The sequence below is a fragment of the Suillus plorans genome (genome assembly GCF_016647745.1).
Source record: "Suillus plorans strain S12 chromosome Unknown HD556scaffold_1, whole genome shotgun sequence".
NCBI classification, from domain to species: domain Eukaryota; kingdom Fungi; phylum Basidiomycota; class Agaricomycetes; order Boletales; family Suillaceae; genus Suillus; species Suillus plorans.
The window spans coordinates 670,856-692,878 of NW_024537385.1; the positions used below are offsets into that span (position 1 = coordinate 670,856).

At 48.2% G+C, this 22,023-nt stretch overlaps 6 protein-coding genes across 6 annotated transcripts; 2 read left to right on the plus strand and 4 right to left on the minus strand.

Moving 5' to 3' along the window:
• Positions 1 to 1,244: 1,244 nt before the first annotated feature.
• Positions 1,245 to 4,037, plus strand: HD556DRAFT_1316868 (uncharacterized protein). The gene is made up of 5 exons (XM_041301168.1): positions 1,245 to 1,481; positions 1,540 to 1,702; positions 1,757 to 1,953; positions 2,007 to 2,148; positions 2,197 to 4,037. The coding sequence occupies exons 1-5, from the start codon at positions 1,479 to 1,481 to the stop codon at positions 3,819 to 3,821; spliced, it is 2,130 nt and encodes a 709-aa protein (XP_041167613.1). The 5' UTR covers positions 1,245 to 1,478; the 3' UTR covers positions 3,822 to 4,037.
• Positions 4,038 to 4,424: 387 nt separating this feature from the next.
• HD556DRAFT_1452672 (P-loop containing nucleoside triphosphate hydrolase protein) lies at positions 4,425 to 7,429 on the minus strand (the record flags this gene model as incomplete). The annotated part of the gene is made up of 10 exons (XM_041308076.1): positions 6,853 to 7,429; positions 6,277 to 6,770; positions 6,108 to 6,230; positions 5,620 to 6,055; positions 5,485 to 5,566; positions 5,258 to 5,437; positions 4,906 to 5,198; positions 4,750 to 4,853; positions 4,594 to 4,690; positions 4,425 to 4,530 (listed from the first exon to the last, which is right to left on the minus strand). The coding sequence occupies exons 1-10, from the start codon at positions 7,173 to 7,175 to the stop codon at positions 4,425 to 4,427; spliced, it is 2,238 nt and encodes a 745-aa protein (XP_041167614.1). The 5' UTR covers positions 7,176 to 7,429.
• A 781-nt stretch (positions 7,430 to 8,210) lies between these two features.
• Positions 8,211 to 10,014, minus strand: HD556DRAFT_16018 (cytochrome P450). Its single transcript, XM_041309761.1, has 6 exons — positions 9,771 to 10,014; positions 9,691 to 9,718; positions 9,551 to 9,634; positions 9,414 to 9,502; positions 9,074 to 9,361; positions 8,211 to 9,022 (listed from the first exon to the last, which is right to left on the minus strand). Exons 3-6 carry the CDS (start codon positions 9,597 to 9,599, stop codon positions 8,363 to 8,365), a joined length of 1,086 nt encoding a protein of 361 aa, XP_041167615.1. The 5' UTR covers positions 9,600 to 9,634; positions 9,691 to 9,718; positions 9,771 to 10,014; the 3' UTR covers positions 8,211 to 8,362.
• A 747-nt stretch (positions 10,015 to 10,761) lies between these two features.
• Positions 10,762 to 13,708, minus strand: HD556DRAFT_16436 (uncharacterized protein). The gene is made up of 7 exons (XM_041309768.1): positions 13,524 to 13,708; positions 13,363 to 13,470; positions 13,159 to 13,302; positions 12,937 to 13,099; positions 12,690 to 12,886; positions 12,492 to 12,636; positions 10,762 to 12,441 (listed from the first exon to the last, which is right to left on the minus strand). The coding sequence occupies exons 1-7, from the start codon at positions 13,572 to 13,574 to the stop codon at positions 10,847 to 10,849; spliced, it is 2,403 nt and encodes an 800-aa protein (XP_041167616.1). The 5' UTR covers positions 13,575 to 13,708; the 3' UTR covers positions 10,762 to 10,846.
• A 1,589-nt stretch (positions 13,709 to 15,297) lies between these two features.
• Positions 15,298 to 18,569, minus strand: HD556DRAFT_1522381 (P-loop containing nucleoside triphosphate hydrolase protein). The gene is made up of 12 exons (XM_041309193.1): positions 18,166 to 18,569; positions 18,088 to 18,112; positions 17,590 to 18,037; positions 17,418 to 17,540; positions 17,233 to 17,363; positions 16,922 to 17,184; positions 16,788 to 16,869; positions 16,562 to 16,741; positions 16,226 to 16,509; positions 15,925 to 16,176; positions 15,715 to 15,873; positions 15,298 to 15,667 (listed from the first exon to the last, which is right to left on the minus strand). Exons 1-11 carry the CDS (start codon positions 18,459 to 18,461, stop codon positions 15,765 to 15,767), a joined length of 2,193 nt encoding a protein of 730 aa, XP_041167617.1. The 5' UTR covers positions 18,462 to 18,569; the 3' UTR covers positions 15,298 to 15,667; positions 15,715 to 15,764.
• Positions 18,570 to 18,612: 43 nt separating this feature from the next.
• HD556DRAFT_16504 (nucleoporin-interacting protein NIC96) lies at positions 18,613 to 22,022 on the plus strand. Its single transcript, XM_041309770.1, has 12 exons — positions 18,613 to 18,932; positions 18,979 to 19,318; positions 19,370 to 19,522; positions 19,576 to 19,938; positions 19,987 to 20,150; positions 20,204 to 20,387; positions 20,435 to 20,566; positions 20,616 to 20,739; positions 20,790 to 21,052; positions 21,108 to 21,485; positions 21,539 to 21,733; positions 21,789 to 22,022. The coding sequence occupies exons 1-12, from the start codon at positions 18,769 to 18,771 to the stop codon at positions 21,909 to 21,911; spliced, it is 2,583 nt and encodes an 860-aa protein (XP_041167618.1). The 5' UTR covers positions 18,613 to 18,768; the 3' UTR covers positions 21,912 to 22,022.
• The last annotated feature ends 1 nt before the right edge of the window (position 22,023 follows it).

Consider the following 22,023-nt stretch of genomic DNA (forward strand, 5'->3'; position numbering starts at 1 on the left):
CACCCCTACTGGTACACCCATCAAAGCCCACCTTACTGACTCATATATTTACTCGTTGGACTTTTCGCCGGATGGAAAAACGTTGGTGTCTGGTTCATCGGACCATATGACGAAACTGTGGAATACAGATACGTGGCAGCAACGAGGAAATCCAATCAACTGTAATGCGAAAGTTTATACCGTTCGGTATTCACCATCAGGCGAACTACTTGCCATCGCGACAGCCTCTGATATCCAAATTTGGAATTTGGGGACGAGGGAATGCAAAGCAACCTTCAAGGATCACATGCACAAAGTCTATGTAGGAACCACTTTACCACTCACCTGGAAGCCCGATGGCACAGGGCTTCTCTCAGGTGGCTGTAAATCGGATCCAACCATACGGGAATGGGATCTATCCCCTGGGCAGCAGGTCGGCGATTCTTGGAAAGGCCATCGTCACGAAATCAACGCCATTGCCATGAACTCTGATGGTACGCTGGTCGCCTCCGCGTCTACAGACCATGATGTTCGCCTCTGGCGGCTCTGGGATCGAAAAACCATTGCTATATTCCGACACTCCAGCAGCCAGGTGCACTGTGTTACATTTACTGCAGACGGCAAACGCATCCTCAGTGGAGGTGATGACAAGAAGGTCTCAGAGTGGTCAATACCTGAGCACGCTTTGGGTGATGTTAAGGTATGTGTCTATGTCTCGATTTATGATTTCATGTGACGTTTGCTATGTAGATGCTCACTATAAACCCATGCATAAAGGGGAAATTGCCTGCAGCTGAAGAACAGCTAACAAGAGAGATCAATGCTGATCACAACAACTATAAATCGTATGCTAATCGTTCGTTTGTTATGGCACGAAAGGAAGACTGGGACCGCGCGCTTAATGATGCCTCCAAGGTCAGACCGACCGACCCATTTCGACCCGCATAACGAAAGCTGATTTTGGTCATGACACAGTCCCTCAGTATTCAACCCTCGCTGACAGGCTATATTTCCAAAGGCATTGCCCTCGGCGGGAAAAAGCAGGTCTGGGATGCGATCAGAGCATTTGATCTCGCGTCTATGTTCACGAATGGAGATCTGAACGCCAATCATCTCCTTCTCTTGATCAAGGCAGGTTTGATGATTCTTACACAGTCCATGCTCCATTGTTGTTTTCAGGCTGTCGTACTTTTTAATGCAGATCAGCATGAGGAGGCACTTTTGCGCGTGCAAGAGCTCGCTAAAGCTTGTCCCAGTGCCGATACTCGTGCGTGTTTAATTGTGGAAGTGAGAAAAATGCTTCATCTAGCCCAGGCCCGCGCATTAGTACTGATTTTTTTTGGAACTTCGCACACCAGGCATATCTACATTTCCAGCTCGGAATCCACGCCTCGAATAATGCGCATCACGATAAGGCTATTGACTACTTCACTACTGCTATCAAAGCCAGCGGTTCCTCAACCAAATTTGCCATTTATTCCAAATATGATGACTTTGTCATGGTGCGTTACATAACACAACCGAAAATACTTTTCATGATCAATCATATACTTGGCACAGCTTTTCGGGTGGGACCTCCAGACCTTGTGGCAGAATGCAAACCAGAACCTGTGTTCTGCACTTCTTCAGGCAAAGAAACTCGAACAAGCCCTCGAGGCACACCAAAACATGATCGACAACGGTGATGAGAGCACAAAGGCCAACTGCCTTCCTTGGTCCACTGGCAAGTTTTCTGTGACGTCAATCAGGCTACAATCCTCACCCCCATTCCGCACAGCTTTCAAGCGCCAGTGTGGCGACCGCTATGCTCATGACGGAGACACCGCATTCACAGCGAGGGATTATGACGAAGCTATTTACCTATATTCGGCGGCAATTGACCTGGGTGCCGTAAATGATACTATTTTGGCAAAGCGGAGTGAGGCTTTGTTGGAAAAAATGCAATGGGAAGATGCGCTTCTCGATGCGCAAAAAGTGCGACAGCATTTGTTGTTTTGTGATCAAACACTCATTTTTGTGATACATAGTTGATCAAACTCAACCCTTCGTCGTATATTGGATACAGGTTGAAGTATGCAGCGCTTCGCGGCTTAAAACGCTTTAATGAAGCCATCGATGCCTTCGAAACCATGCATAGGTTGGGCACTGCTTCCGGACCAGAAATACGAAGTAAGTCACAAATGGCCCACCTATCAACAAGCTTGACTCTTTCTCCAGAGTTGCACCAAAATTATCTTGGTCAATTAGAAGCAAAAAAAGCTATTCGAATGGTTATTGACGATCAATTAGAAAATGCGCCGCTTCGTCTAATCAACACCACTGATGGGCTCTTATGTGATCGAGATATGCAGATACACGCCTTCAGCATGAGCCCGAAGTACAGTGAGCTCTTGTTATCCACAATGGAACGTGCAGAACATCGAACGAAGCGCATCAAAGAAGTGGTAGAGCCATACTTCCATTGTGTTACACTATCGCATCGGTGGGAAGGAGAAGAGAAGAGACTGGACGAGATCCAGGACAGGGCGATATACAGTTTTGATCCAGTTGGAACTTTCGTAAAGTTGCAGAAGTTCTGCAAAGTCGTTCATGATTTGGGGTATCACTGGGCGTGGATGGATACATGCTGCATCGACAAGCGGAACAGTGCGGAACTCGAAGAATCACTCAATTCCATGTTTGTCTGGTATCGCCACTCAGCGCTCACGATCGTATACCTGTCGGATGTTCGCGAGTCTGGCACACTGGAAAAGAGCGATTGGAACAGGCGAGGATGGACAATTCAAGAATTACTAGCTCCCAAAGCCATTCTTTTTTATCAGAAGGATTGGACACCATATCTCGGCGACCACTCTCCCAACCACAAACAGTCCGCTGCTATCATGCGGGAGTTAGAGGTTGCGACAAGGATAGATCAAGCGTCCCTCACCAACTTCCGTCCAAGCATGACAAACGCCCGAGAGAAACTCGAATGGGCGTCGATGCGTACCACTACGCGGAAGGAAGACATTGCATACTCGCTGTTTGGTATCTTCGACGTCCGCCTGGAAATTCATTATGGCGAGAAGGTGCAAGCCGCACTCGGGCGGCTCTTGCAGAAAATCGTGGCTCAGTCAGCTGACATTACTGCGCTTGACTGGGTCGGAAAATCATCGGTATTCAATAGCTGTCTGCCAGCTGACATCACCTCATACGAACACTCGCCATACAAGCCACCACATCTTTCTGAAGATGAAATACAGACATTGGTCTCGTCACTGCGAAATGTCGTGTCTGTAGATTCCGCTTCGGAACTGTATACCCTGCTTAGCAGACTGCCCCGTCCTCGTTTCGCGGATAGCCGGCTGCACCTACCCTGCATGGTATTCCGTGTCACAGACATCAGACAGAGCCACGCTCGGGGTGAACAGTCACATTTCACGTATGAAGTCAAGGCAGTTGGGTTACATGATCTCTCAATAACAACGAAGGAAAAGCTCACGGAGTTTTGGCCGGGACGGCGCATACGGCCGGAGGTATTCCTTGTCCGTCCGTGGAACCGTGATCTCCTCAAGCTGCCTGCGTTGGCAGATGAAACGCAGAGCGTCGAGGATGCATATGATCCCCAGTCTGCATTGCCAGATCTGTCCGGCGGGTTTCCTGGAGAAAAAGGAACGATTGATCTGGATTCTTACACACAGACGTTGCGATTGATTGTTCGCCTTCAGCAGCAATTCAATGCCTTGTTGTTATATGAGCAGCAGATCGGAGAATATAAGAGGACCGCATCAGATCGTGATATCATTGCGCACGTTACAGAAATGCAGAACATGATGGACGTGAGGACACTAGAGATATTGTAGATTCTGAAGGACAGATTACCTTCAAGTTGACAGTGCATGTACAATGACGTATTTCTCGTATCGTATTGTGACTCACGACATGTCTATATCATATGTGCATCATTTACACAATGAATGCACCTGAATCAGGATTATCTTCATTTAAATAGTGCCAACGTTAACTTAAAGTATGGTCGTTGGCATTCAAGTACATTCTCAATGATTCGCCGTGCGTGCCTTCTTCCTGGACACGTCAACGCAAGTATTAGCGCTGAACGAAATGCTTAAACTCACGAAATATTTGGTCCCAACTCATTAAAGAAAAGGCTTTGTTTGTAAATTCCAGATACTTGAAGTGTAATTTTTGTTTTCGTGATTTGCTACATTTTTCTAAATAGCATTCCCTGACTATTGCCGCGGTGTATGCGCCAGGAGTGGCAATCCGGCTTATTGTACAATGAATGGTCTCGGGTTGTTAAATAAAAGCCTTCGTTTGTAGATCCTAAATACGAGTCTCTCAATAATTCGCCGTGTGCCTTCTTCCTGGACACACGTTAGGGAAAGTATCAGTGCTGAGAGAAATACTCAAGCTCACAAAATGTTTGTATCTCTGGTCCCGACTCATTAGAGGAAATCCATCGCTTGTAGATTCCAGATACGAGCATACTCTCCCCCTTTCCTCATTAGTTCATCGTGCGTGCCTTGTTCCTGGAGGGATCCGTCCATGTACCTGCAAGCCATGTCAGCACGAGCATTGGCATTCAATATTCAAGAAAGAAAGACCAAAACTCACAAAATGAGATCCGCATGTCGGGTAAGTTTCGCGAACCGGTGAGTGGAGAATATCATGGTCTTGCTGCCCCTCAACTTTTGCAGGCGCTCGAAGAGAGCTGATTCCGGTAGTAACCAGTTCATTAGTCAAACTTGGCTTAGAAACAGAGCAGCGTACTATGTTCGGCTGTAGGGTCTAGGGAGGCACTCGGCTCGTCGAATAACAGCATGCCAGTGGAAGGCTCTGTCTCGGTAGGTAATGAGCGCATTAATGTGCGGGAGCTAGTCAAGCAATTAGCACTGGCATCCGAGAGGTCAAGAGATGTTCGCGTACACTGCGAGCCGCTGCATCTGCCCGCCACTGAGAGGTATATAGGAGTTGCTACGAAAATTCCCAACGCGATGCACAAGGGACAAGTCATCGAGGCACTCCGAGTCGGGCGACATAAAGGGTCCAATGTTATTATAGTAGTTGTCACAGTATTGTACGTGATCATCGATCCAGGTGTCAAATCCATCAGGCAGGTCGTCGATGAACTCTTCTGCGCCGCCGAGACGGGCGGCTTCGTGGATCTTCTCGTCATCATTTGCGAACGCGGGGTTGCCAAGTCCGATGTTCTCACGTATCTACGTGTGCATTACTGAGCACATTGCTTATAGGGTACTTCTGCAGGAACGACGCTTACGGGTACTGGGAAGTGGCTGTAGTCCTGGAAGAGGATGGACATGGCGTCCCGCAGGTCAGCTAGTTTGAGGGTTTTGATGTCCTGGTCGTTGATGAGGATGGTACCGTCTGTCGGGTCATAGAGACGGGAGATCAGTTTCAAGATCGTACTCTTTCCAGAGCCATTCACTCCCATAATGACCTGTGATCACGGTCAGAGAAGAGCACCACGAAAGGAGTAGGACTCACGCAAAGTTGACCAGCTTCGACCTTGAACGAAACATTCCGAAAAGCACACTTCTCGCTATCAGGGTACTGAAATGTCACATTCCTGGTATACATGTTTCAGAAACGGCTACATGAAGTCACCAATAATGATGGTACCTGAACTCGATAGAAATGCCACTCCTAAGAGACTGCTTGTCCTCGGGGAATGGTTTTGTCCCATCGACTATCTCGTTACGCACCTTATCTGCTAATTCAAACATGGCACGTATAGAAGAAATTTTCCCTGCAAGAGAAGAATGCCGCCTGAAGAGCGACTTGGAGGAGGGTGTGGAACTGAAAGAAGCTTGATACATTAGTATGAGCGACACAAAATAGAGGGGTGCGGTCATTGGTTCTTGCATGACGCGCAGAGCGAAGAGGATCTGGTTGACTTGGTCAGCTTCCTCCACTCCTGGGTCGATTCCGAGTACCTGAGGTAACGTGTGTATCATTTCTCTCAAGATGGATACCACGTTCAGACAAGAATGGATTCGTTCCACTTCTGAAAAATCAACTGCATCATCGCCAATGCGCCGGGAGGATTCGCAGAATTCTGGTCTCAAGATTGTCAAACTAAGGTTGCCCTGTAAGGTGCATCGACGTACGTGCAGCGATACATTCGCCGAGGTTTCCTGCAACAAGCTCCTTGCGGCATTTGTGGTCGAGAACGAGCCGCTCTAGGGCCTTCATACGAGAGAAATCTTTGTTGGTAGTTTTTGCAGCTCGAACTTTTGCAGCTCAGACAGATGCGGACACCATCAACTGTTAACTCACCTAAGGGTCTGACTGTTACGGTTTGTGTGCCATCCCAGTTACTAAGTATAGATTGGGAAAAGCTGAGAATTGCAACAATTATAACATCCTGTTGCTCCCGCAGGACTGTCACTAGAACCAATAGCTGAGACAGTAGACGGACAACCGCCATTGTGATGTTTGTTGACATCTCGACAATTTCGCATTGTAAGGTAAGATGGGAATCGCCGAGCTTGCCATTTATTAGATCCAGGATACGTGATCTACCATGGGTGGGCACGTCAAGGCAAGCAAGGGAGTGAAATACGCGCTTAGTGTTAACTCGTCTGATGGAAGTGTCCACGGGGCGAATTATACGACTTCGGGCATATTTGAGAAGACGCATCGTGATTGTGCATGCAAGATATACTACTGCAACGTCAACGAGCACCGACATGTCCACAGTACGCGTCTCCATTGCTGTCTCTACCTGGGTGTGAGATAAGCGGGCAGTGTAGATGGAAGCAAAGAGAGCCCTACAAGGCGGAGTAGTTGTCCAGTGTGCCTGCACAAAAGACTTATGAACGTACAGGAGTTGCTAACAGATATGCGACATACCATAGGGAAAAAGCGGGTATAAGGGCGCCCAGGAGTTCCACTACTAGGTACGCGGATATAAGAATAAAACATCGTGGGATGCTGTACATATCCTTCAACATGCGCACAACATAGGGCATGTTCTGGAGCATCTGGGCATATGTCTCCAATATCGATAAGCTTGATATGCGGATCTGGAGCCTCGAATGCCATGATTTGCGTGCCTCGTAGATATACCGATGCGCGTGTGCTTGACGCGGCGAGCATCCCCAGGCTGGAGGTCCGATTCTGAGCGTGTTGACATTCGTTTCTTTTTCTCGATGGTGGAAGAAAGTCCAAGACATGTTCTATTCGCATTACTTGAGTCAAGCGTTAGGCAAACCCCGAAATACACTAAACGTTTTCGGAGCCACCCAATTTTTACTTTGAACGCATGTCACACTCGTATCTCTACTAATCAGAAGCTCAAAATCAGCAGGTCGTAAGAGGTCGTAATAGCTTCGAACCACAATACTACTAAGCGTTCATTTCACAGTTTTGCTGATAGGCCACATCAGCAACCTGATTGATGCAAATGCATCAGCCTGTTTCAAGCGAGACTCCACTTCGAGGATCCATCACGAAGATATCGGAGGTTGTGCGCTTGTAAGATGATCGTGATGGGCAGTGTTGTGTATGATATATATGAAACCCAAGGGCTGCGCTGGACAAAATGGTGTTGATTTTCACAGAAACCTGCATGCAACAAAGATTTGAGTTCCAAGAACACCAAGAAAGGCAAAAAGTAAATGGTCCTTGGACCACTGTTTTTCTTCTGGAACTTGATGATCGGGCGAGAGTTATCCTTGGCGAGCGCCGAATCACCCTCAGCCACAGTTTCGAAAGAGGCGAGAATCACAGTACTAGATCACGGTTTCGATCACGAATTTTTGCAATGCAAGGCGGGGTATTAGGCAGATCGATGATGTGCAGTCGTCACGCCAGGCTCTCAAGCCTCGAATCTTTTTGAGGCCTGGTTGGTCGACGGTTGGTTTGATGGAGTGGTGGGGGAAAGCCTCGAATCTTCTTGAGGCCTGGCTGGTCGGACGGTTGGTCGGACGCAGTTGTGCGCAGGGAAATCCCGCGCAAGCCAACTCAAACACCTATTGCGAGTTAGTAACAATGTTGCCATGTTCAAGTACTAATCGCGCGCACCAAAAGATTCGAACAAATGTTCGGTGACGTCATCCCGCCTGAACCCAATGAGAATGCCAACGAGTCACGACTCTATCAAAGTCAATTCCGTCTGCACCATACAACGCAATATATTCGTTTGTAATGCATGCTTTACTCTACAACTCGTCGCAACGGTAGAAGACACATATACTAGTGCTATGATCAGGGTCCGGGAAAATAAAAATAACAAGTCGGGGATGGCTCGGGTACGCAACGTCAGTGTGATAAATTATAATACACAGCACAACGGCTTGACATGGGGATGCAAGCAAACTCCGTAGAAGTGAATATGACAGCATAGTAATCCTAATGACCGTTACTGGCACCGTACCTCGTAGCGAAGTGTTACAGCTTGCTTGGGTGGACACACCTTGAACAACTGATTTTCTACCTGTTCTGGAACTCTTCGTACCGGTTCCCCCCCATCAGTAACAATCTGAATGTCGAATTGGGATAGAAGGAGAATGAAGATGACCTTCATGAGCATTTGTGCAGCTCTTCTCCCAGCGCACATATGACGACCAGCACCCCATCCCACGAACGTAGTTCCATGTCGTCGCCGCTCTTGAATCGCACCTGCTGAAAAGTGCTCCGGGTTGAATTCCTGCGGTGTTGAATAGAATGCAGCATTATAATGAAGGTCGGCGGTTGGGAACATGACATAGGTTCCGCGTGGTATGTGTTTTTGGTCCACGAACATGTCTTCTACACTTCTTCTAATGAATGGTCCTTTGAAAAGCATGCGCAACGTTTCGGAAATGCAAATATCGAAGAGCGGCATCTGCGTTTCTATGAAATTCATTGAAAACAAGGGTCTGCCATCGTCGCATCCAGAGGTGTGCGAGTCTTTGTACAACTGTCTCGCTTCGTTCTCGACGAGTACTTTCCACTTCGGGTTGGCTTCTAGATGAAGGAGCAAGTAGGTGATCACGTTTCCGGTGTTGCCAATTGCAGCAAATAGCATGGTAGCAAGCATCTACGGTAGAACGTTTATGTTGTGAGTTATGGAGATATGTAACTGACTGACCACAGTGGTTTTGGTGGAGGAAAGACCTTTGTCTATCATGGCCTGCAGTGGGTCGTCTTCACGACGATCTTTCCTCGAAAGAACAACTGCAGAAATCATGTGGTGTAATTGCATCCCGGCAAGCATCCTCCTAAATCTGGCTGGAGTCGGGAACCAAGGAACTATGAGGGCATTATGGTCCGAGCCTTCTTCAAGCCGCTTGAAAATGCTGATCAATGCATGGATTTTCTTCGGGTCCTCAGAGAACTCGCGGCACATCGTCATTCGTGCAGCCAGGGTAAAAACAATCTGGGGATGTTTTCGATCACCAGTGACATTTAATATGAGAGACTGAAGCTACCTCGTTGAGGCTCTTGGAAATATCTTTTGTTCCGTGATTTCCCCACATTTCGAATGTTCGCAAAGCATCTTCCACCATCGATGGTAACACTATGAACGATTAGATTCTATATACGAGGGAACAGAACTGCAACTTACAATGTTCCAATACATCAGGGCGCGTACACGTCGCTATCACGCTTGCCATGTTCTCGTCTCTGATTGTCTCGAGTAGCGGAATCTGTACGAACTTCCATAAGGATGAAAGTCAGTATGATCTATAGATATTACTCCCCAATAATATGTATCCAGCCATAAAATCAAGGCCTATGAAGACGATCATGAGTCGACAGCGAATAATTCGCGCAAAGAGGTGAACCTTTTGAATAGAACGCGTTTCTTCCAGTAACGCCCCGCAAGACTACAACCGTACTCTGTTGTTTTTCGGTACCATTGTAGTGAGCTGCGACGGAACGAATAAATGGAAACACTTACATTAAAAATGCGAAAGGAGAAAATGGAATTGTTTGCCCTTTTCATAGAATCTATCAAAAATTGCGATGGATTCATGAAAAAGCTAGCGCTTCCGATATACCAGATGGCCCGTTGACTAGGGATATCGGAAGACGGCAAATGTCCATGGCCATCTGCTCCAGGGCTAAAGTATAATAACAAGATCACCAGTAAGGCGAGGGGGATGATGGCTAGTAGTGCAATCATACGAAGTCAAGTGAGTGCTCGTCAAGAATTCAAGAGTGTTACCCAGACAATGATAATCAGAGCGAGTTTTGAGGCATCTTATAAACAAACGTCACTTATCACGGTTTTAATTCATCAATAAGTGTGCACAGATGTGAATGGACTATAGAACGGTCATCAAAGCTTGATCAGTTACGAACTTGAAGCGTTGAACATTCATTGGTGAAGCGAATCAGACCTCCCTTCCTGTAACTGACTCCTGGCAACGACTCGATGAGCCACTCAAAACTTCCTACTGAGTTAGTGAAATAGACTGCCAGAACTTATTTGTGCCTACCAGTGTCAATGGCCATTCGAGATATCATGACTTGAAAGCTCGGTGTATTGAAATACCGACTCGGAGTTGATGCAGACTGCGGCGTACTGCACAGCTGCATTGTCACATCAAGTCACAGTCTTCTCGCACAAAAATCACTCTAGTAAGCCAGACTCAAGATGTAAGGCAATGTATGTATACGGGAATGCCACAGCATGAGTACTAGTGGCAGTGACGTGGCACACCATGCACATGCATCATGATCGTTGCGTGAGCCTTTTCTTCGAAGCATCTACATTTCGCCATAAGTATTCCCATTGTGGGGTGACAAAGTAGCTAATTTGTGTATATTGAGATATGGTCGTCGGGAATCATTTAGTTGACGAATGCTTGTAAACCTGCACCTTTTTGTTCTTCGAAATGTTACGATACACTGGTCGCTACAATATCTCTAGTGACCTAACATCTATCATTTTATGAATAGAAGTCATGTCTTTAATTTGTGCAATGATGTCCTGATCCGATGCCATTCTCTTGTATCCTCCACCACGTTGCTGCATTAGCAAAAATGCACTGAACTGCTGCCCAAGGCGAACAATCAATCGCAAATCTCGTGAGTAAGAGTCCACATCAACCGGCCCCTTTTCGTTCTGTGAAGCGGACTGGGGAACGAGCCCATCTTTAACGCTCTGCATATCATCTAGGAGAAGATGATTCCACGGACGGACCAGAAAGACTTTCTTCTGGATGGATCGTGCCGGTGAAAAGGGAATGAGTTTCTCCCTCGTTTTGATCAAGAGATCATGCAGCCCATCTGCTCTGATTTCATACGACTGTTGGTCTCGAGTCTCGCTCCGTTTAACTTCTGTAACAGGGAATACTATGCAAGGCAGGTCTAGCCGATGATGCGCGAAACGAGGAGTGCTCAGATTGCTAAGCAGGGTATAGAGTTTCGAAGCCGAATCCGCAGTCACGTTATTTCGCAGCATGGAGATTGATGTCTGAATTTCATCTTCAGACGGAGATAATAGCTTGCATGCCGCAGCTTCGTAAGACGTGATGCTGGCCGGCAGACAACTATTGAACTGCGATGATTCTCCGACCCAGTCCAGGGCAGTGATGTCACCTGACTGAGCTACGATCTCCTGCAAAAGTCGCCCGAGTGCATTTTGTTTCGTCTCGCCATAGATCACAGGTAGGTGGATGTCGAAAATGCCGAACAATGAATACGCAACATCTTCTGGTAAAGTGGTGTTACGTGTCGATGCCCATCGCAATTTCTCTCGGGCGCCTGTCATACCTGGACGGAAGGCAGTGAGGGTCCGTGCATCTATTCCCGTCGCATCCTCCAACTCCTGCATTATTACAGTGGACTCCTTGTGGTTGGGAGAGTGATCGTTGAGATATGGAGTCCAGTTGCTCTGATAAAAGAGAATGACTTTGGGAGCCAAGAATTCTTGAACCGTCCACCCTCGCCTGTTCCAAGCACTCTTTGCCAATGCACCAGCCTTGGACGAAGGCGGAACATCCGACAAGTAGACAATCGTAAGTGCTGAGTGGCGATACCAGACAAACATGGAGTTGAGTGATTTTTGGAGCTCAGTATTGTTGTTCTTGTCGATGCAGCACGTATCCATCCATGCCCAGCGATAATGCGCTTCGCGAGCAATTCTGCAGAATGACTGCAATTTCACAATGCCTCCAACTGCCTCCAACTCGTACACAACTCTATCCTGTAAATCTTCCAGCTGTGGCTCCTTCTCTTCCCACCGGTGTGAGAGCATGACACAACGGAAGTATGTCGCCACCACTTCTGCGATGCGCTCCATTTGGAGGTCTGTATGCCTTATTGTCGATGAAACGAGCTCTTTGTATTCTGTGCTCGTTTTGAAGACGCTTATCTGCGCCTCTCGATCACACAAGAGCCCAGAAGTGGTGTCAAGTAGACGGAGTGGGGTGTCGGCGAGTTGAGTGTGAATGACCTCTCGGATATCACGTTCTACTTCGGCTGGACTGCGATACTGCTGGCGCATTTCTGTGCAAAGAAGTCAAGTATCTCAAAACATGTGTTTATCTGGGACTTACGTCGTGTTTGCGTCTCTGGGGTATTTTCTAACTGAAGAAGCATGGTTTGGAAGGCCTCGATGGATGCATCATAGTGTTGTGCACCATGAAGTGCTGCATGCTTCAACTCGTATCCTATATGAGACGAAGGGTTGAGTTCGATGACCTATGTGTCACGAAAATGAGCATTGTCCACGAAACAGTAGATGATTCTCGCACTTTTTGCGCATCGAGAAGCGCATCCTCCCATAACTTCATCTCCAACTTTGCCTTACAGCGTTTTATAAAGATGGTGTCGCTTGTGGCGTCCAGGTCAATAGCCGCCGAGTATAGGGTAATAGCTTTGTCGTAATCACTAGCACTGAACGCGGCATCTCCGTCAGCATGATAGAGCGCACTGCATTTTTGTTTGAAATCTGTAATGCGGGTGAGGATTGTAACGTAATTGGCATTACAGAAGACTTGCCAGTGGACCAACCAAAGCAGTTGGCTTTTGTACTTTCGTCACACTTGTCCATCATGTGTCGGTGTGCTTCGGAGGCTTCTCCAAGTTTTCTTGCCCGAAGGAGTGCAAAGCACCGTTTCTTATTTGCGGTTTCCCACAAGGATTTGAGATCCCACCCGAAGAGCTGCAAAAGAGCATGAAGTTGGTCGTGATAAGGATTTTTGGCTATCTATATCAACGCACCACGACAAAATCCTCATATTTGGAATGAATGGCTAATTTAGAGAAGGAACTGCTGGTGTTGACAGCGGCAGTGAAGTGGTTAGCAGCTTCTTTGTGACGCGCATCATCCGAGGCATGGTTTCCGAGTTGAACATGTAGATATGCCTGGTGTGCAAAGTTTAGTCGATGCACAGGCCCAGGCTTGAGTAAGTAGATGATACTTACCTTCACAATCCAACACGCACGAGTATCAGCACTCGGACAAGCTTTGGCCAGCTCTTGGACGCGCATCATTGCCTCCTCGTGTTGATCTGCAATGAAAAGTGCGGCAGCCTGAAAACAATAAATAATAATGAAGTAGTGTATGTAAGAATAATTTAACTTGCCTTAACCAAGAGAAGGAAATGATTGGCCTTGATGTCTCCGTCCGTGAACATGGATGCAAGATCAAATGCTTTGATCGCATCTCGGACCTGCTTTCTCCCACAGAGAGCAATGCCCTTGGAGATATAGCCCACGAACGAGGGTTGAATGTCGACTGACTATGTACGATCAAAATCAGCTTTCGGCAAGGGGCCTCGTAGGTCCGTCTATCTAACCTTGGAAGCATCATGAAGCGCCTGGTCCCAGTTATGCTTTCGTGCCATTACAAATGAGCGATTAGCATAGGAGTTGTAGTTGTTGACAACAGCGTCGATCTCTCGTGTTAGCAGTTCTTCAGCTTTAGACAAGTCCCCAGTTATGCATGCATTGCGTGCCATTGTGTGCATAGTGAGCATCTGCATGAAGAAGGTCACAATAAGTCATATAAGTCAAGAATAGACACATACCTTGACACCACCTGCAACGTGCTTGGGTACTGTCCACTCCGAGATCTTGTCGTCACTTCCGCTAAGGATACGCTTGCCATCCACAGAGAAGGCGATGCAGCGCACCAAGCTTGAGTGTCGGAATATATCGATGGTTTTTCGATCCCAGAGCTGCCAGAGGCGAATATGATTGTCTGTAGACGCGGAGGCGACCAGAGTACCATCAGAGTTCACGGCAATGGCGTTGATGTCGTGGTTGTGGCCCCTCCACGGATCACCGACTTGCTGCCCCGTGATTACATCCCATTGCCTTATGGTTGGGTCCAATCTACACCCGCCTGAGAGAAGCTGTGTGCCATCGGGTATCCATGTGAGTGGCAAGGTGATCCCTACATAGAGTTTGTTCATGTGGTCCTTGAAGTGTGCTATGCGATTTCTTGTCCCCAGTAGATTCCAGATTTGAATATCAGAGTTTGTCGCGATGGCAAGTAGCTCGCCTGATGGCGAATATCGAACGCTGTAGACTTCTGCATCACAATTGATTGAATTTCCTTGTTGCTGCCACGTCTCCGTGTTCCACAACTTCACTGTATGGTCCATCGAACCAGTCGCCAACATCATGCCGTCTGGTGAGAAGTCTAGCGAGCGGATGTATGTGGAGTGGGCTTTGATAGCAGGGGTGAGAGCTTCGTCCTTGTCTCTATCCCAAAAAATGACCTCTCCGTTGTCAGCGCTGGCTATCAATTGTCTGTCTTGTGATGCTGTCACTGCCACTGCCCGCACCCGACCGCGATGCCCCACTATCTTCTTCAACACAGTGCGATCCTTCAAGTCCCACAGACGAAGCATCCTGTCCGCCGAGCCCGTCACCATATGTTGTCCGTCGGGAAAGACTGAGAGTGCGAGTATGGTACCCGTATTTTCATGATCTTCAAACGTTTGAACAGGTTCGGTCTTTGGGATGACAGGCTGCTCTGCTTCTTCTGCCATTGTGGTGAGCTCAATGGTGTTGAGCGCGGACGATAAGCAGTACTAGTGTGGGTATCTTGAGCTTCGCAGCGCTAAAAGGCTGTTTCGTTATACGCACAGCCATGAGGTTATCATTTTCCTTTCAAGCCTCTCATCACGTATCGGGACCAGAGCTGTATCTATGGCGTATTCTTAGTCTTCCAACGCTCGGTCGGCTGTGGTGATCAGATGATTGGGTGCAGTGTTGGGATACCGCCATTTCTCGCGGATATTAAGTAAGGGTGGTCGAAATAACCTTGATATACTTAGGGATTGTAGGTGCTGTGCTCTGAGCAGTCATGGTAGAGGTGTATGCATTGCGTGACCGCTTAATGCAATGCTCGACGCTGAGTGTATTCCCACGATCGCCTTCAGTCCTGCGGGGCTGCATGAAATGTGTCCCACTTAATTCGAGGTGCTACTCTACGCGACTCCCTGTGGCAAAAATGACATGCACCACTGGACTATCGCCTCCGTCATTTTGGTCTGCAGGTGTATGGTATCAGATGCAGAGTCTCGTTTTCCATATTGATCGGGAGTGGAATTGTGAATTGTGACCACAGCTGCGCGGGATGCTCGGAAAAACGGCCCAGCCGGGTATGCGCTAAAAGGAATGCATGAACAGTTTCAGGAATATCGTGTGAAATGTCTTTGTGCGCGTTTGACTTGCGTGAACGACTGTGTGGCGCACTAGGATAGGATTCACTGACACACTGCCATGGGTTGGAGTCTGGACAATTCCATGTATGGGCGCACGCACGAGTGGTTCCATGATCAATCATGGATAGCGTGCAGTTCGTCTCTGGTTCGTTAAATGAAAGCTTTCGCTTGTAAATTCCAAATACGAGCATACTCTCCCCCTCTCTTCAATAAATCGTCATGCGTGCCTTCTTCCTGGACAACAGATTCGTCCATGTACCTGCAAGCTATGTTAGCGCCATCATTGAGATGGAAGCAGACTAAAATTCACAAGATGAGATCTGCATGTCGGGTGAGGTTCCCGAACCGATGCGATGAGAATATCATGGTCTTGTTGCCCCTCAACTTCCTTAGGCGCTCGAAAAGATCTATTTCGAGAGAAGTTTTAGTCATCCCAAATTGGGCATGTTGCAGCGCACCGTGTTCAGCTGTAGGGTCTAAAGAGGCGCTCGGCTCGTCGAATAACAGCATGCCCGCGGAAGACTCTGTCTCGGAGGCCAAAGAGCGCATGAACGTGCGGGATCTGTTTGAACAGTCAACACTGGCACTCCAATTCTATTCAAAACAAATACACTGCAAGTCGTTGCATCTGCCCGCCACTGAGACTTGAAGCCTCAGAAACACGGAGACCCCCAACACCTCGTACACGAGAGTAGTCGACCGATCTACCAAAGAGCATCGTGGTGCCTTCAGGGAGGCCTGCGTAGTAGTCCTTGACTGGACGGTCGAGGTAGGTGTCGAACCCGTCAGGGAGCTCATCTATAAAGTGTTCTGCGCCGCCCAGACGGGCGGCTTCACGGACCTTGTCGTAGTCGTGCGCAAGGGCAGGGTTACCAAGTCCAATATTCTCGCTTATCTGTATGTCCGTCAGGTACTTTGCTTCTGGGATATGCGAGGACGAGGCTCACCGAGAGGGGAAAGTGCGTGTAGTCTTGGAAGAGAATGGACATAGCGGCGCGGAGGTCTGCTAGTCTGAGGGTCTTGATATCACGGTTATCAACAAAGATAGTGCCCTCCGTCAGGTCGTAGATGCGGCAGATGAGTTTCAAGATTGTGCTTTTACCAGAGCCGTTCACCCCGACAATGACCTACAAGCACGGTGAGGAAGAGCATCACAAAAGGCGCGATACTTACGCAAAGCTGACCAGCTCCAATTGTAAACGAAACATTCTGGAGAGCATACTTCTCTGCACCAGGGTACCGGAACGAAACATTCCTGGCATACATGCATCAGAAACGGTTGAAGAACATAAGGAATAGTGATCAACCTAAACTCAACAGAAATACCACTCTTGAGAGCCTGCTGGTTCTCGGGAAACGATTCCGCGCCATCTACTACCTTATTTTGCACGTTCTCGATTTCATACAACTTGCGTACATTGGCAAACTGCTCTGCGAGAGAGAATGACTCTCCGAACAGTGAGAAAAGCGTGGTGCTGAATGAGTTAGATGTTTGATTGATTAGTGTAAGTGACGCCAGCGAGAGAGGAATGGTCATTGGTTTTTGTACTGCACGTAGGGTGAAGACAATCTGGTTGGTTTAGTCAGCTTCCTCGACTTCCAAGTCGGCATTAAATACCTGGGGTAGTTCCCGCATTGGTTCGCGGAGGATGGACGCGATACTCAAACGATCCTTGATAGTATGGGCTCGACGCAACTCTGGGAACTCGCCCGCATCATCACCGACGCGCTTGGCGGATTCACGAAATTCTGGTCTCGGGACGCGTCAAAATGAGGTCGTTCGGACAAGATGCATCGACATACGTGCAGTGACATATTCGCCAAGGTTACCTGCGACAACTTCCTTTCGGTGTGAAGGGTTATCGACCAGGTGTTTAAGGCCTTGCATGCGAACATAATCTTCGTTGCTCGTGGTAGCCGCCCAAACTATATGTCTAGCTCAGTGATATGCTCACAGTATGGGCTGTTGGCCTACCTAATGAGCCAAACACTCCCTTGCTTGTGCTGTACCACTGAAATATAGATTGCGAGAAGCTGAGAATTGCAAGCAAAGCACCATCTTGCTGCTCGCGCAAAACTGTAAATAGAACTGAAAACTGAGAGACCAAACGAATAACCGTCATCACGACGTTCGTTGAACTCTGGACGGTTTCCCAAGCTACGCTAGTGCCCCAAGGGGACGCCCACGCGGACTCGAGCTGCCTTTGAACGGCAGAGTCTTCAAATGTAGGAACGTCAAGACGTGCCATGGAGTGGAATATGTGCCCAGCATAGAATTGTTTAATGGACATGTTTATAGGGATGACGATGCGGCTTCGGGCGTATTGGAGAAGACGCGTCGCGACTGTGCACGCAACGCGTCCTATTGCAACATGAATGAGAACTGTTGTGTCCACAGTACGTGTCTCAATTGCGGTCTCTACCTGGATGAGAGATTAGTGGGCAGTGCAGATGGAAACAAAGAGGGTATTACAAGGCGCAGCAGTTGTCCGGAATACCTGCACAAAAGCGTTTTAAATGTCTAAAGGCCACATAAAGCTTCGGGGCATACCATAGGGATATGGCGGGTGTGAGGGAAGCTAAAACTTCCACTACCAAGAATACAGGGAGTAGTAGGCAGCACTGTCTGATGCTGAGTATATCCTTTAACATGCGCAGTACGTGGGGCATGCTTTGAACTATCTGTGCATACGTCTCCAATCTTGATGAGCCTGGTATGCGTGGCATATCAGTCTGGCGATCCTCGTAGAGGTCCCATACGCCGATGCGGGTGTGCTTGACACGGCGAGCATCCTCTGGGTCGAATGTGCCTGGACGTGTAGTTATCGTTCGTCTCCTTCTCGCCATGCACCGTAGAAGAATAGGAATCAAGTCAGAGACGCGTTATAAGTATTTGTGGATTGATTAAGTTATGTCGAATCAACGTTGAACCGACGCGTTCAACTGCGGCACAACTACTACAACTCAATTTGACGTGTGTGGTCCCGTGACATGTTTTCATACTTTTGTTCCCGAACATCATTTCCGGCGATTTAGCAGGCGTTGACCGTACTTCCATCTTTCATACGTTGGAAACTTGGAGACCTAAGGAAACCTGAAGCTCAATCAAGAATTGTCTTGATCTAGTACGCCACCGAGCTTGACAATACGAACGATGGCTTCCGACCTTTCTTCATTGCTGAACTCGTCAAGAGCTCTGAATTCGCATCTTTCACGGCCTGATCTTCCTTCTGTCAACCTTTCACTCGATCAGATAGAGGCACAGTCGCGTCGACTCGTATCACGACAACCTGGAGCATCAAGTGATGCTGACCGAGCGTGAGCAAATAAACATCGAGCAATATTGTTCTAACGTCTATGACAGAAACTACCTTCTGGCACAGGCTCATGTTGATGCCCCTGCCCTTGCCAACTCCATCGCACACTTGAATACCTCGTCGACTTTCTCTCCCCTCCAGCCCCTCCAAGACACGGATGTCTCAGGCTATCTTCGTCATGCTCACGAACAGAATCTTATTTCAACGATAGAAGAAGGTCGGAGGGAAACCCAGGAGCATTTCTATCGTCTGCTTGAGGAGCGCAGCCACAAAGACTGGGAGGCCAAAAAGAGACGCGTGTTCGAAGAGCTGGGAGGTCGTGCTACTAGTGATAGCAAAGCTCTGGCTGAAATGAAAAAGAGTTTCCATGGAAAGGCAGCGCTGGCGGTCAGCTAAACTCCGAATATGTGGTGTTCACCTATTGACAATGCGAAACAGGCAAGCACAGGACCTAGTTTGACTCTCCAGATGCAGAGCAAGATGATGGCATATGACCGTGCAATCAGCGAACTGAACGCTGCAAGGTTGCGCGGAACATCTTGTCCTATCATCCATCTCCTTATGCAAGCCGCTGCCAGCTTGAACTCAGAGGCACGTATCTCTCACTGTGTCGAATGCGAATTGTCTCACTTTTGTGCATACAGCCTTCCTCACAACAAATACTTCAAAACTTCCACGTGCTTGCAAAGATTACTAGTGAACCCCCCGCTCTACCTCCTGTGGAGCACGCAGGCGCTCACATATTGAACGCCCCGCTTTTCGAACGCAAATATGCGCGGGTGTATCTGGGGGATAGCGACTCCAGGGAGGCTGCAGCTCTGCGGATACAGATTGCCAAAGGCTCACGAGAAGCGCTTGAGGACCAATTTTGGGATATCATTGAACGCACGATCCAGTCGAGACCTATGGAAGCCCGTCTTGGAGGAGACCCTAGTGTAGCAAATAAAATACGCGCCTTCCTCCTAATGAGATATTACAAAAACGGGCAGTGGGAAGATCGGATAGAGGTCGGTGCAATTTATATTGAGCTTTCATCCTATCTGACAGTCACGCAGCTTGTCGCTGGTCAGCCTTTGTGGGCTAAGTTGTACTACCTTGTACGCACCGGTCACGCACAAGAGGCCCTTGATGAAGCCTTGAAGTCACAGCAAGCTATTGAACATCGCGAAGACAGCTTCATGAATCACTTCCGCTCATGGGTCGAGTCGCCAGAAAGACGGTAATTTTTTTCCATGAGAAACAATGTCTTTTATATATCAAGCACATCTCCAGGTTACCCAAACCACATCGTGACCACTTGCAGACAGTATACAATGCACACATGCTGCATTCTGCATCTGCAGATCCGTTCAAGCTTGCACTCTATAAACTCATGGGCAAGCTCGAGCCTTCGCGGCGAACAGTATCACAAGTGACGATGACGACCGAGGATTGGTTGTGGTTCCAGCTTGCAATGGTGCGCATTTTTGTAGCTCTTAAAGGATGTAAGCTAATACGTAGAAGGTTGATGAAGAGGAAGAGGGTGGCCTCCGTGGGCTCACAGAAGTTCTTCTAAGTTATGGAGAGCGCCACTTCGACGGTACAAAGAAGGGTGTGTGGCCTGGTGTTCTGCTCATGTGCGGCCAGTTTGAACGTGTGAGCATAACATCACGCATATCCGAGTTCTATCCTCATCACATCCTAGTCTGTGGCTGCACTATGGGAGCACCCAGAAACAGAAATCGAAGCTGTTCACCTTGCTATTGCGCTTGCATATCATGGGCTTCTACGCGTCCCATCTCGTGCTGAAACATCTGACATCAGTCCTTGTACGTATGCACTCAATTTGCACCTATATGTAACCCACCTATATTTTCAGTGACCTTGTCCCCACTCTCACCTCCCGCACTCAGCTTGCCGATGCTCATTTGGCGATACGTACGCCAGTTCGTTAAGATGGACGCGAAAGAAGCGCTACAGTATGTCTACTGCGTCTGTCTCTCGGCGGATCAAGGCGACGGCGTCGGCAGAGAAAATGTGGAGACCGCTTGGGAACTTGTGAGGCGCATCATCGTTCTCGCTCACTCAGGTCCTGCTTGGGAAGAGCTTGTCGGTGGATTCAGACCCGATGGCACGCGTTTCGTATGTTCCATTTCTTAACTCACTTACCGTTAAACATGGCTCACCTCTCCTACAGAGCGGCATCATCGAACAGGGCGCTACTCTTCTCCATCTACAAAACACCGCCCAGTACAACGAACAGATTCTCATTCGCGCCGCCCGCGACTCCGAGGAGAACGACCGCATCCCGGAGGCGATCAAGCTCTACAACCTCGCCGGGGACTACGGCACTGTCATTTCATGTCTCGCCCAGGCGCTCGGCAACACCCTGGCGCAGCCAGCAGGTGAATCAGATAAGGGCAAAATCATCGAACGCACTGCCGTTGAGATTTTGAGACACTACGAGCGTACAAACAGGGCAGTAGGCAAGGATCGAGATGCTGCTGTAAGACTGTTGCGTATCAGGGAAGCGCTCAATGCGAAGAGCTCTGGACGGTTTGATGTTGTGCTTGAGGTACGATCTCATCTTGGTCTTCTGAGCCCACCAAATGCTCATGGTTATTGTAGATTATGGAGTCCACAGATCTCATTCCTCTCGATGGGGATGTTGCAAAGATTACGCGGAAGGCCGAGGACTTCAAAGACTTGCATGATGCCTTGCAACGCAATCTACAAGTCTATTTGCCGCTCACGATGGAGGCCTTAGCGGCAGTCCACCAATCCATCAAAAATTCTGCTACAGCAGAAACTACGAGGCAGATGGTTTGTGCTCAATAGCTACATCATCCTTCGTATCCTCACTATATTTTCGTTACAGACGTTGACAACGCTTAGGAAAAAATCGAGGTCGCTGATGGTGTTTGGTGGTATCCTCAAGTATAGGATGTCGCCTGATGTGTACTCGTATCTGGCGAGATTGGATGTCGAAATTGCTCTGTAGAATATGGTAAATCAGGTCAGAATAGTTCTGTATGTCGTTGAGATTTTGTTTATAATATTGTGATGAGACCGGGAAGACCGGACCACGCGCGAACCAGATTGCTGAAGCGTTC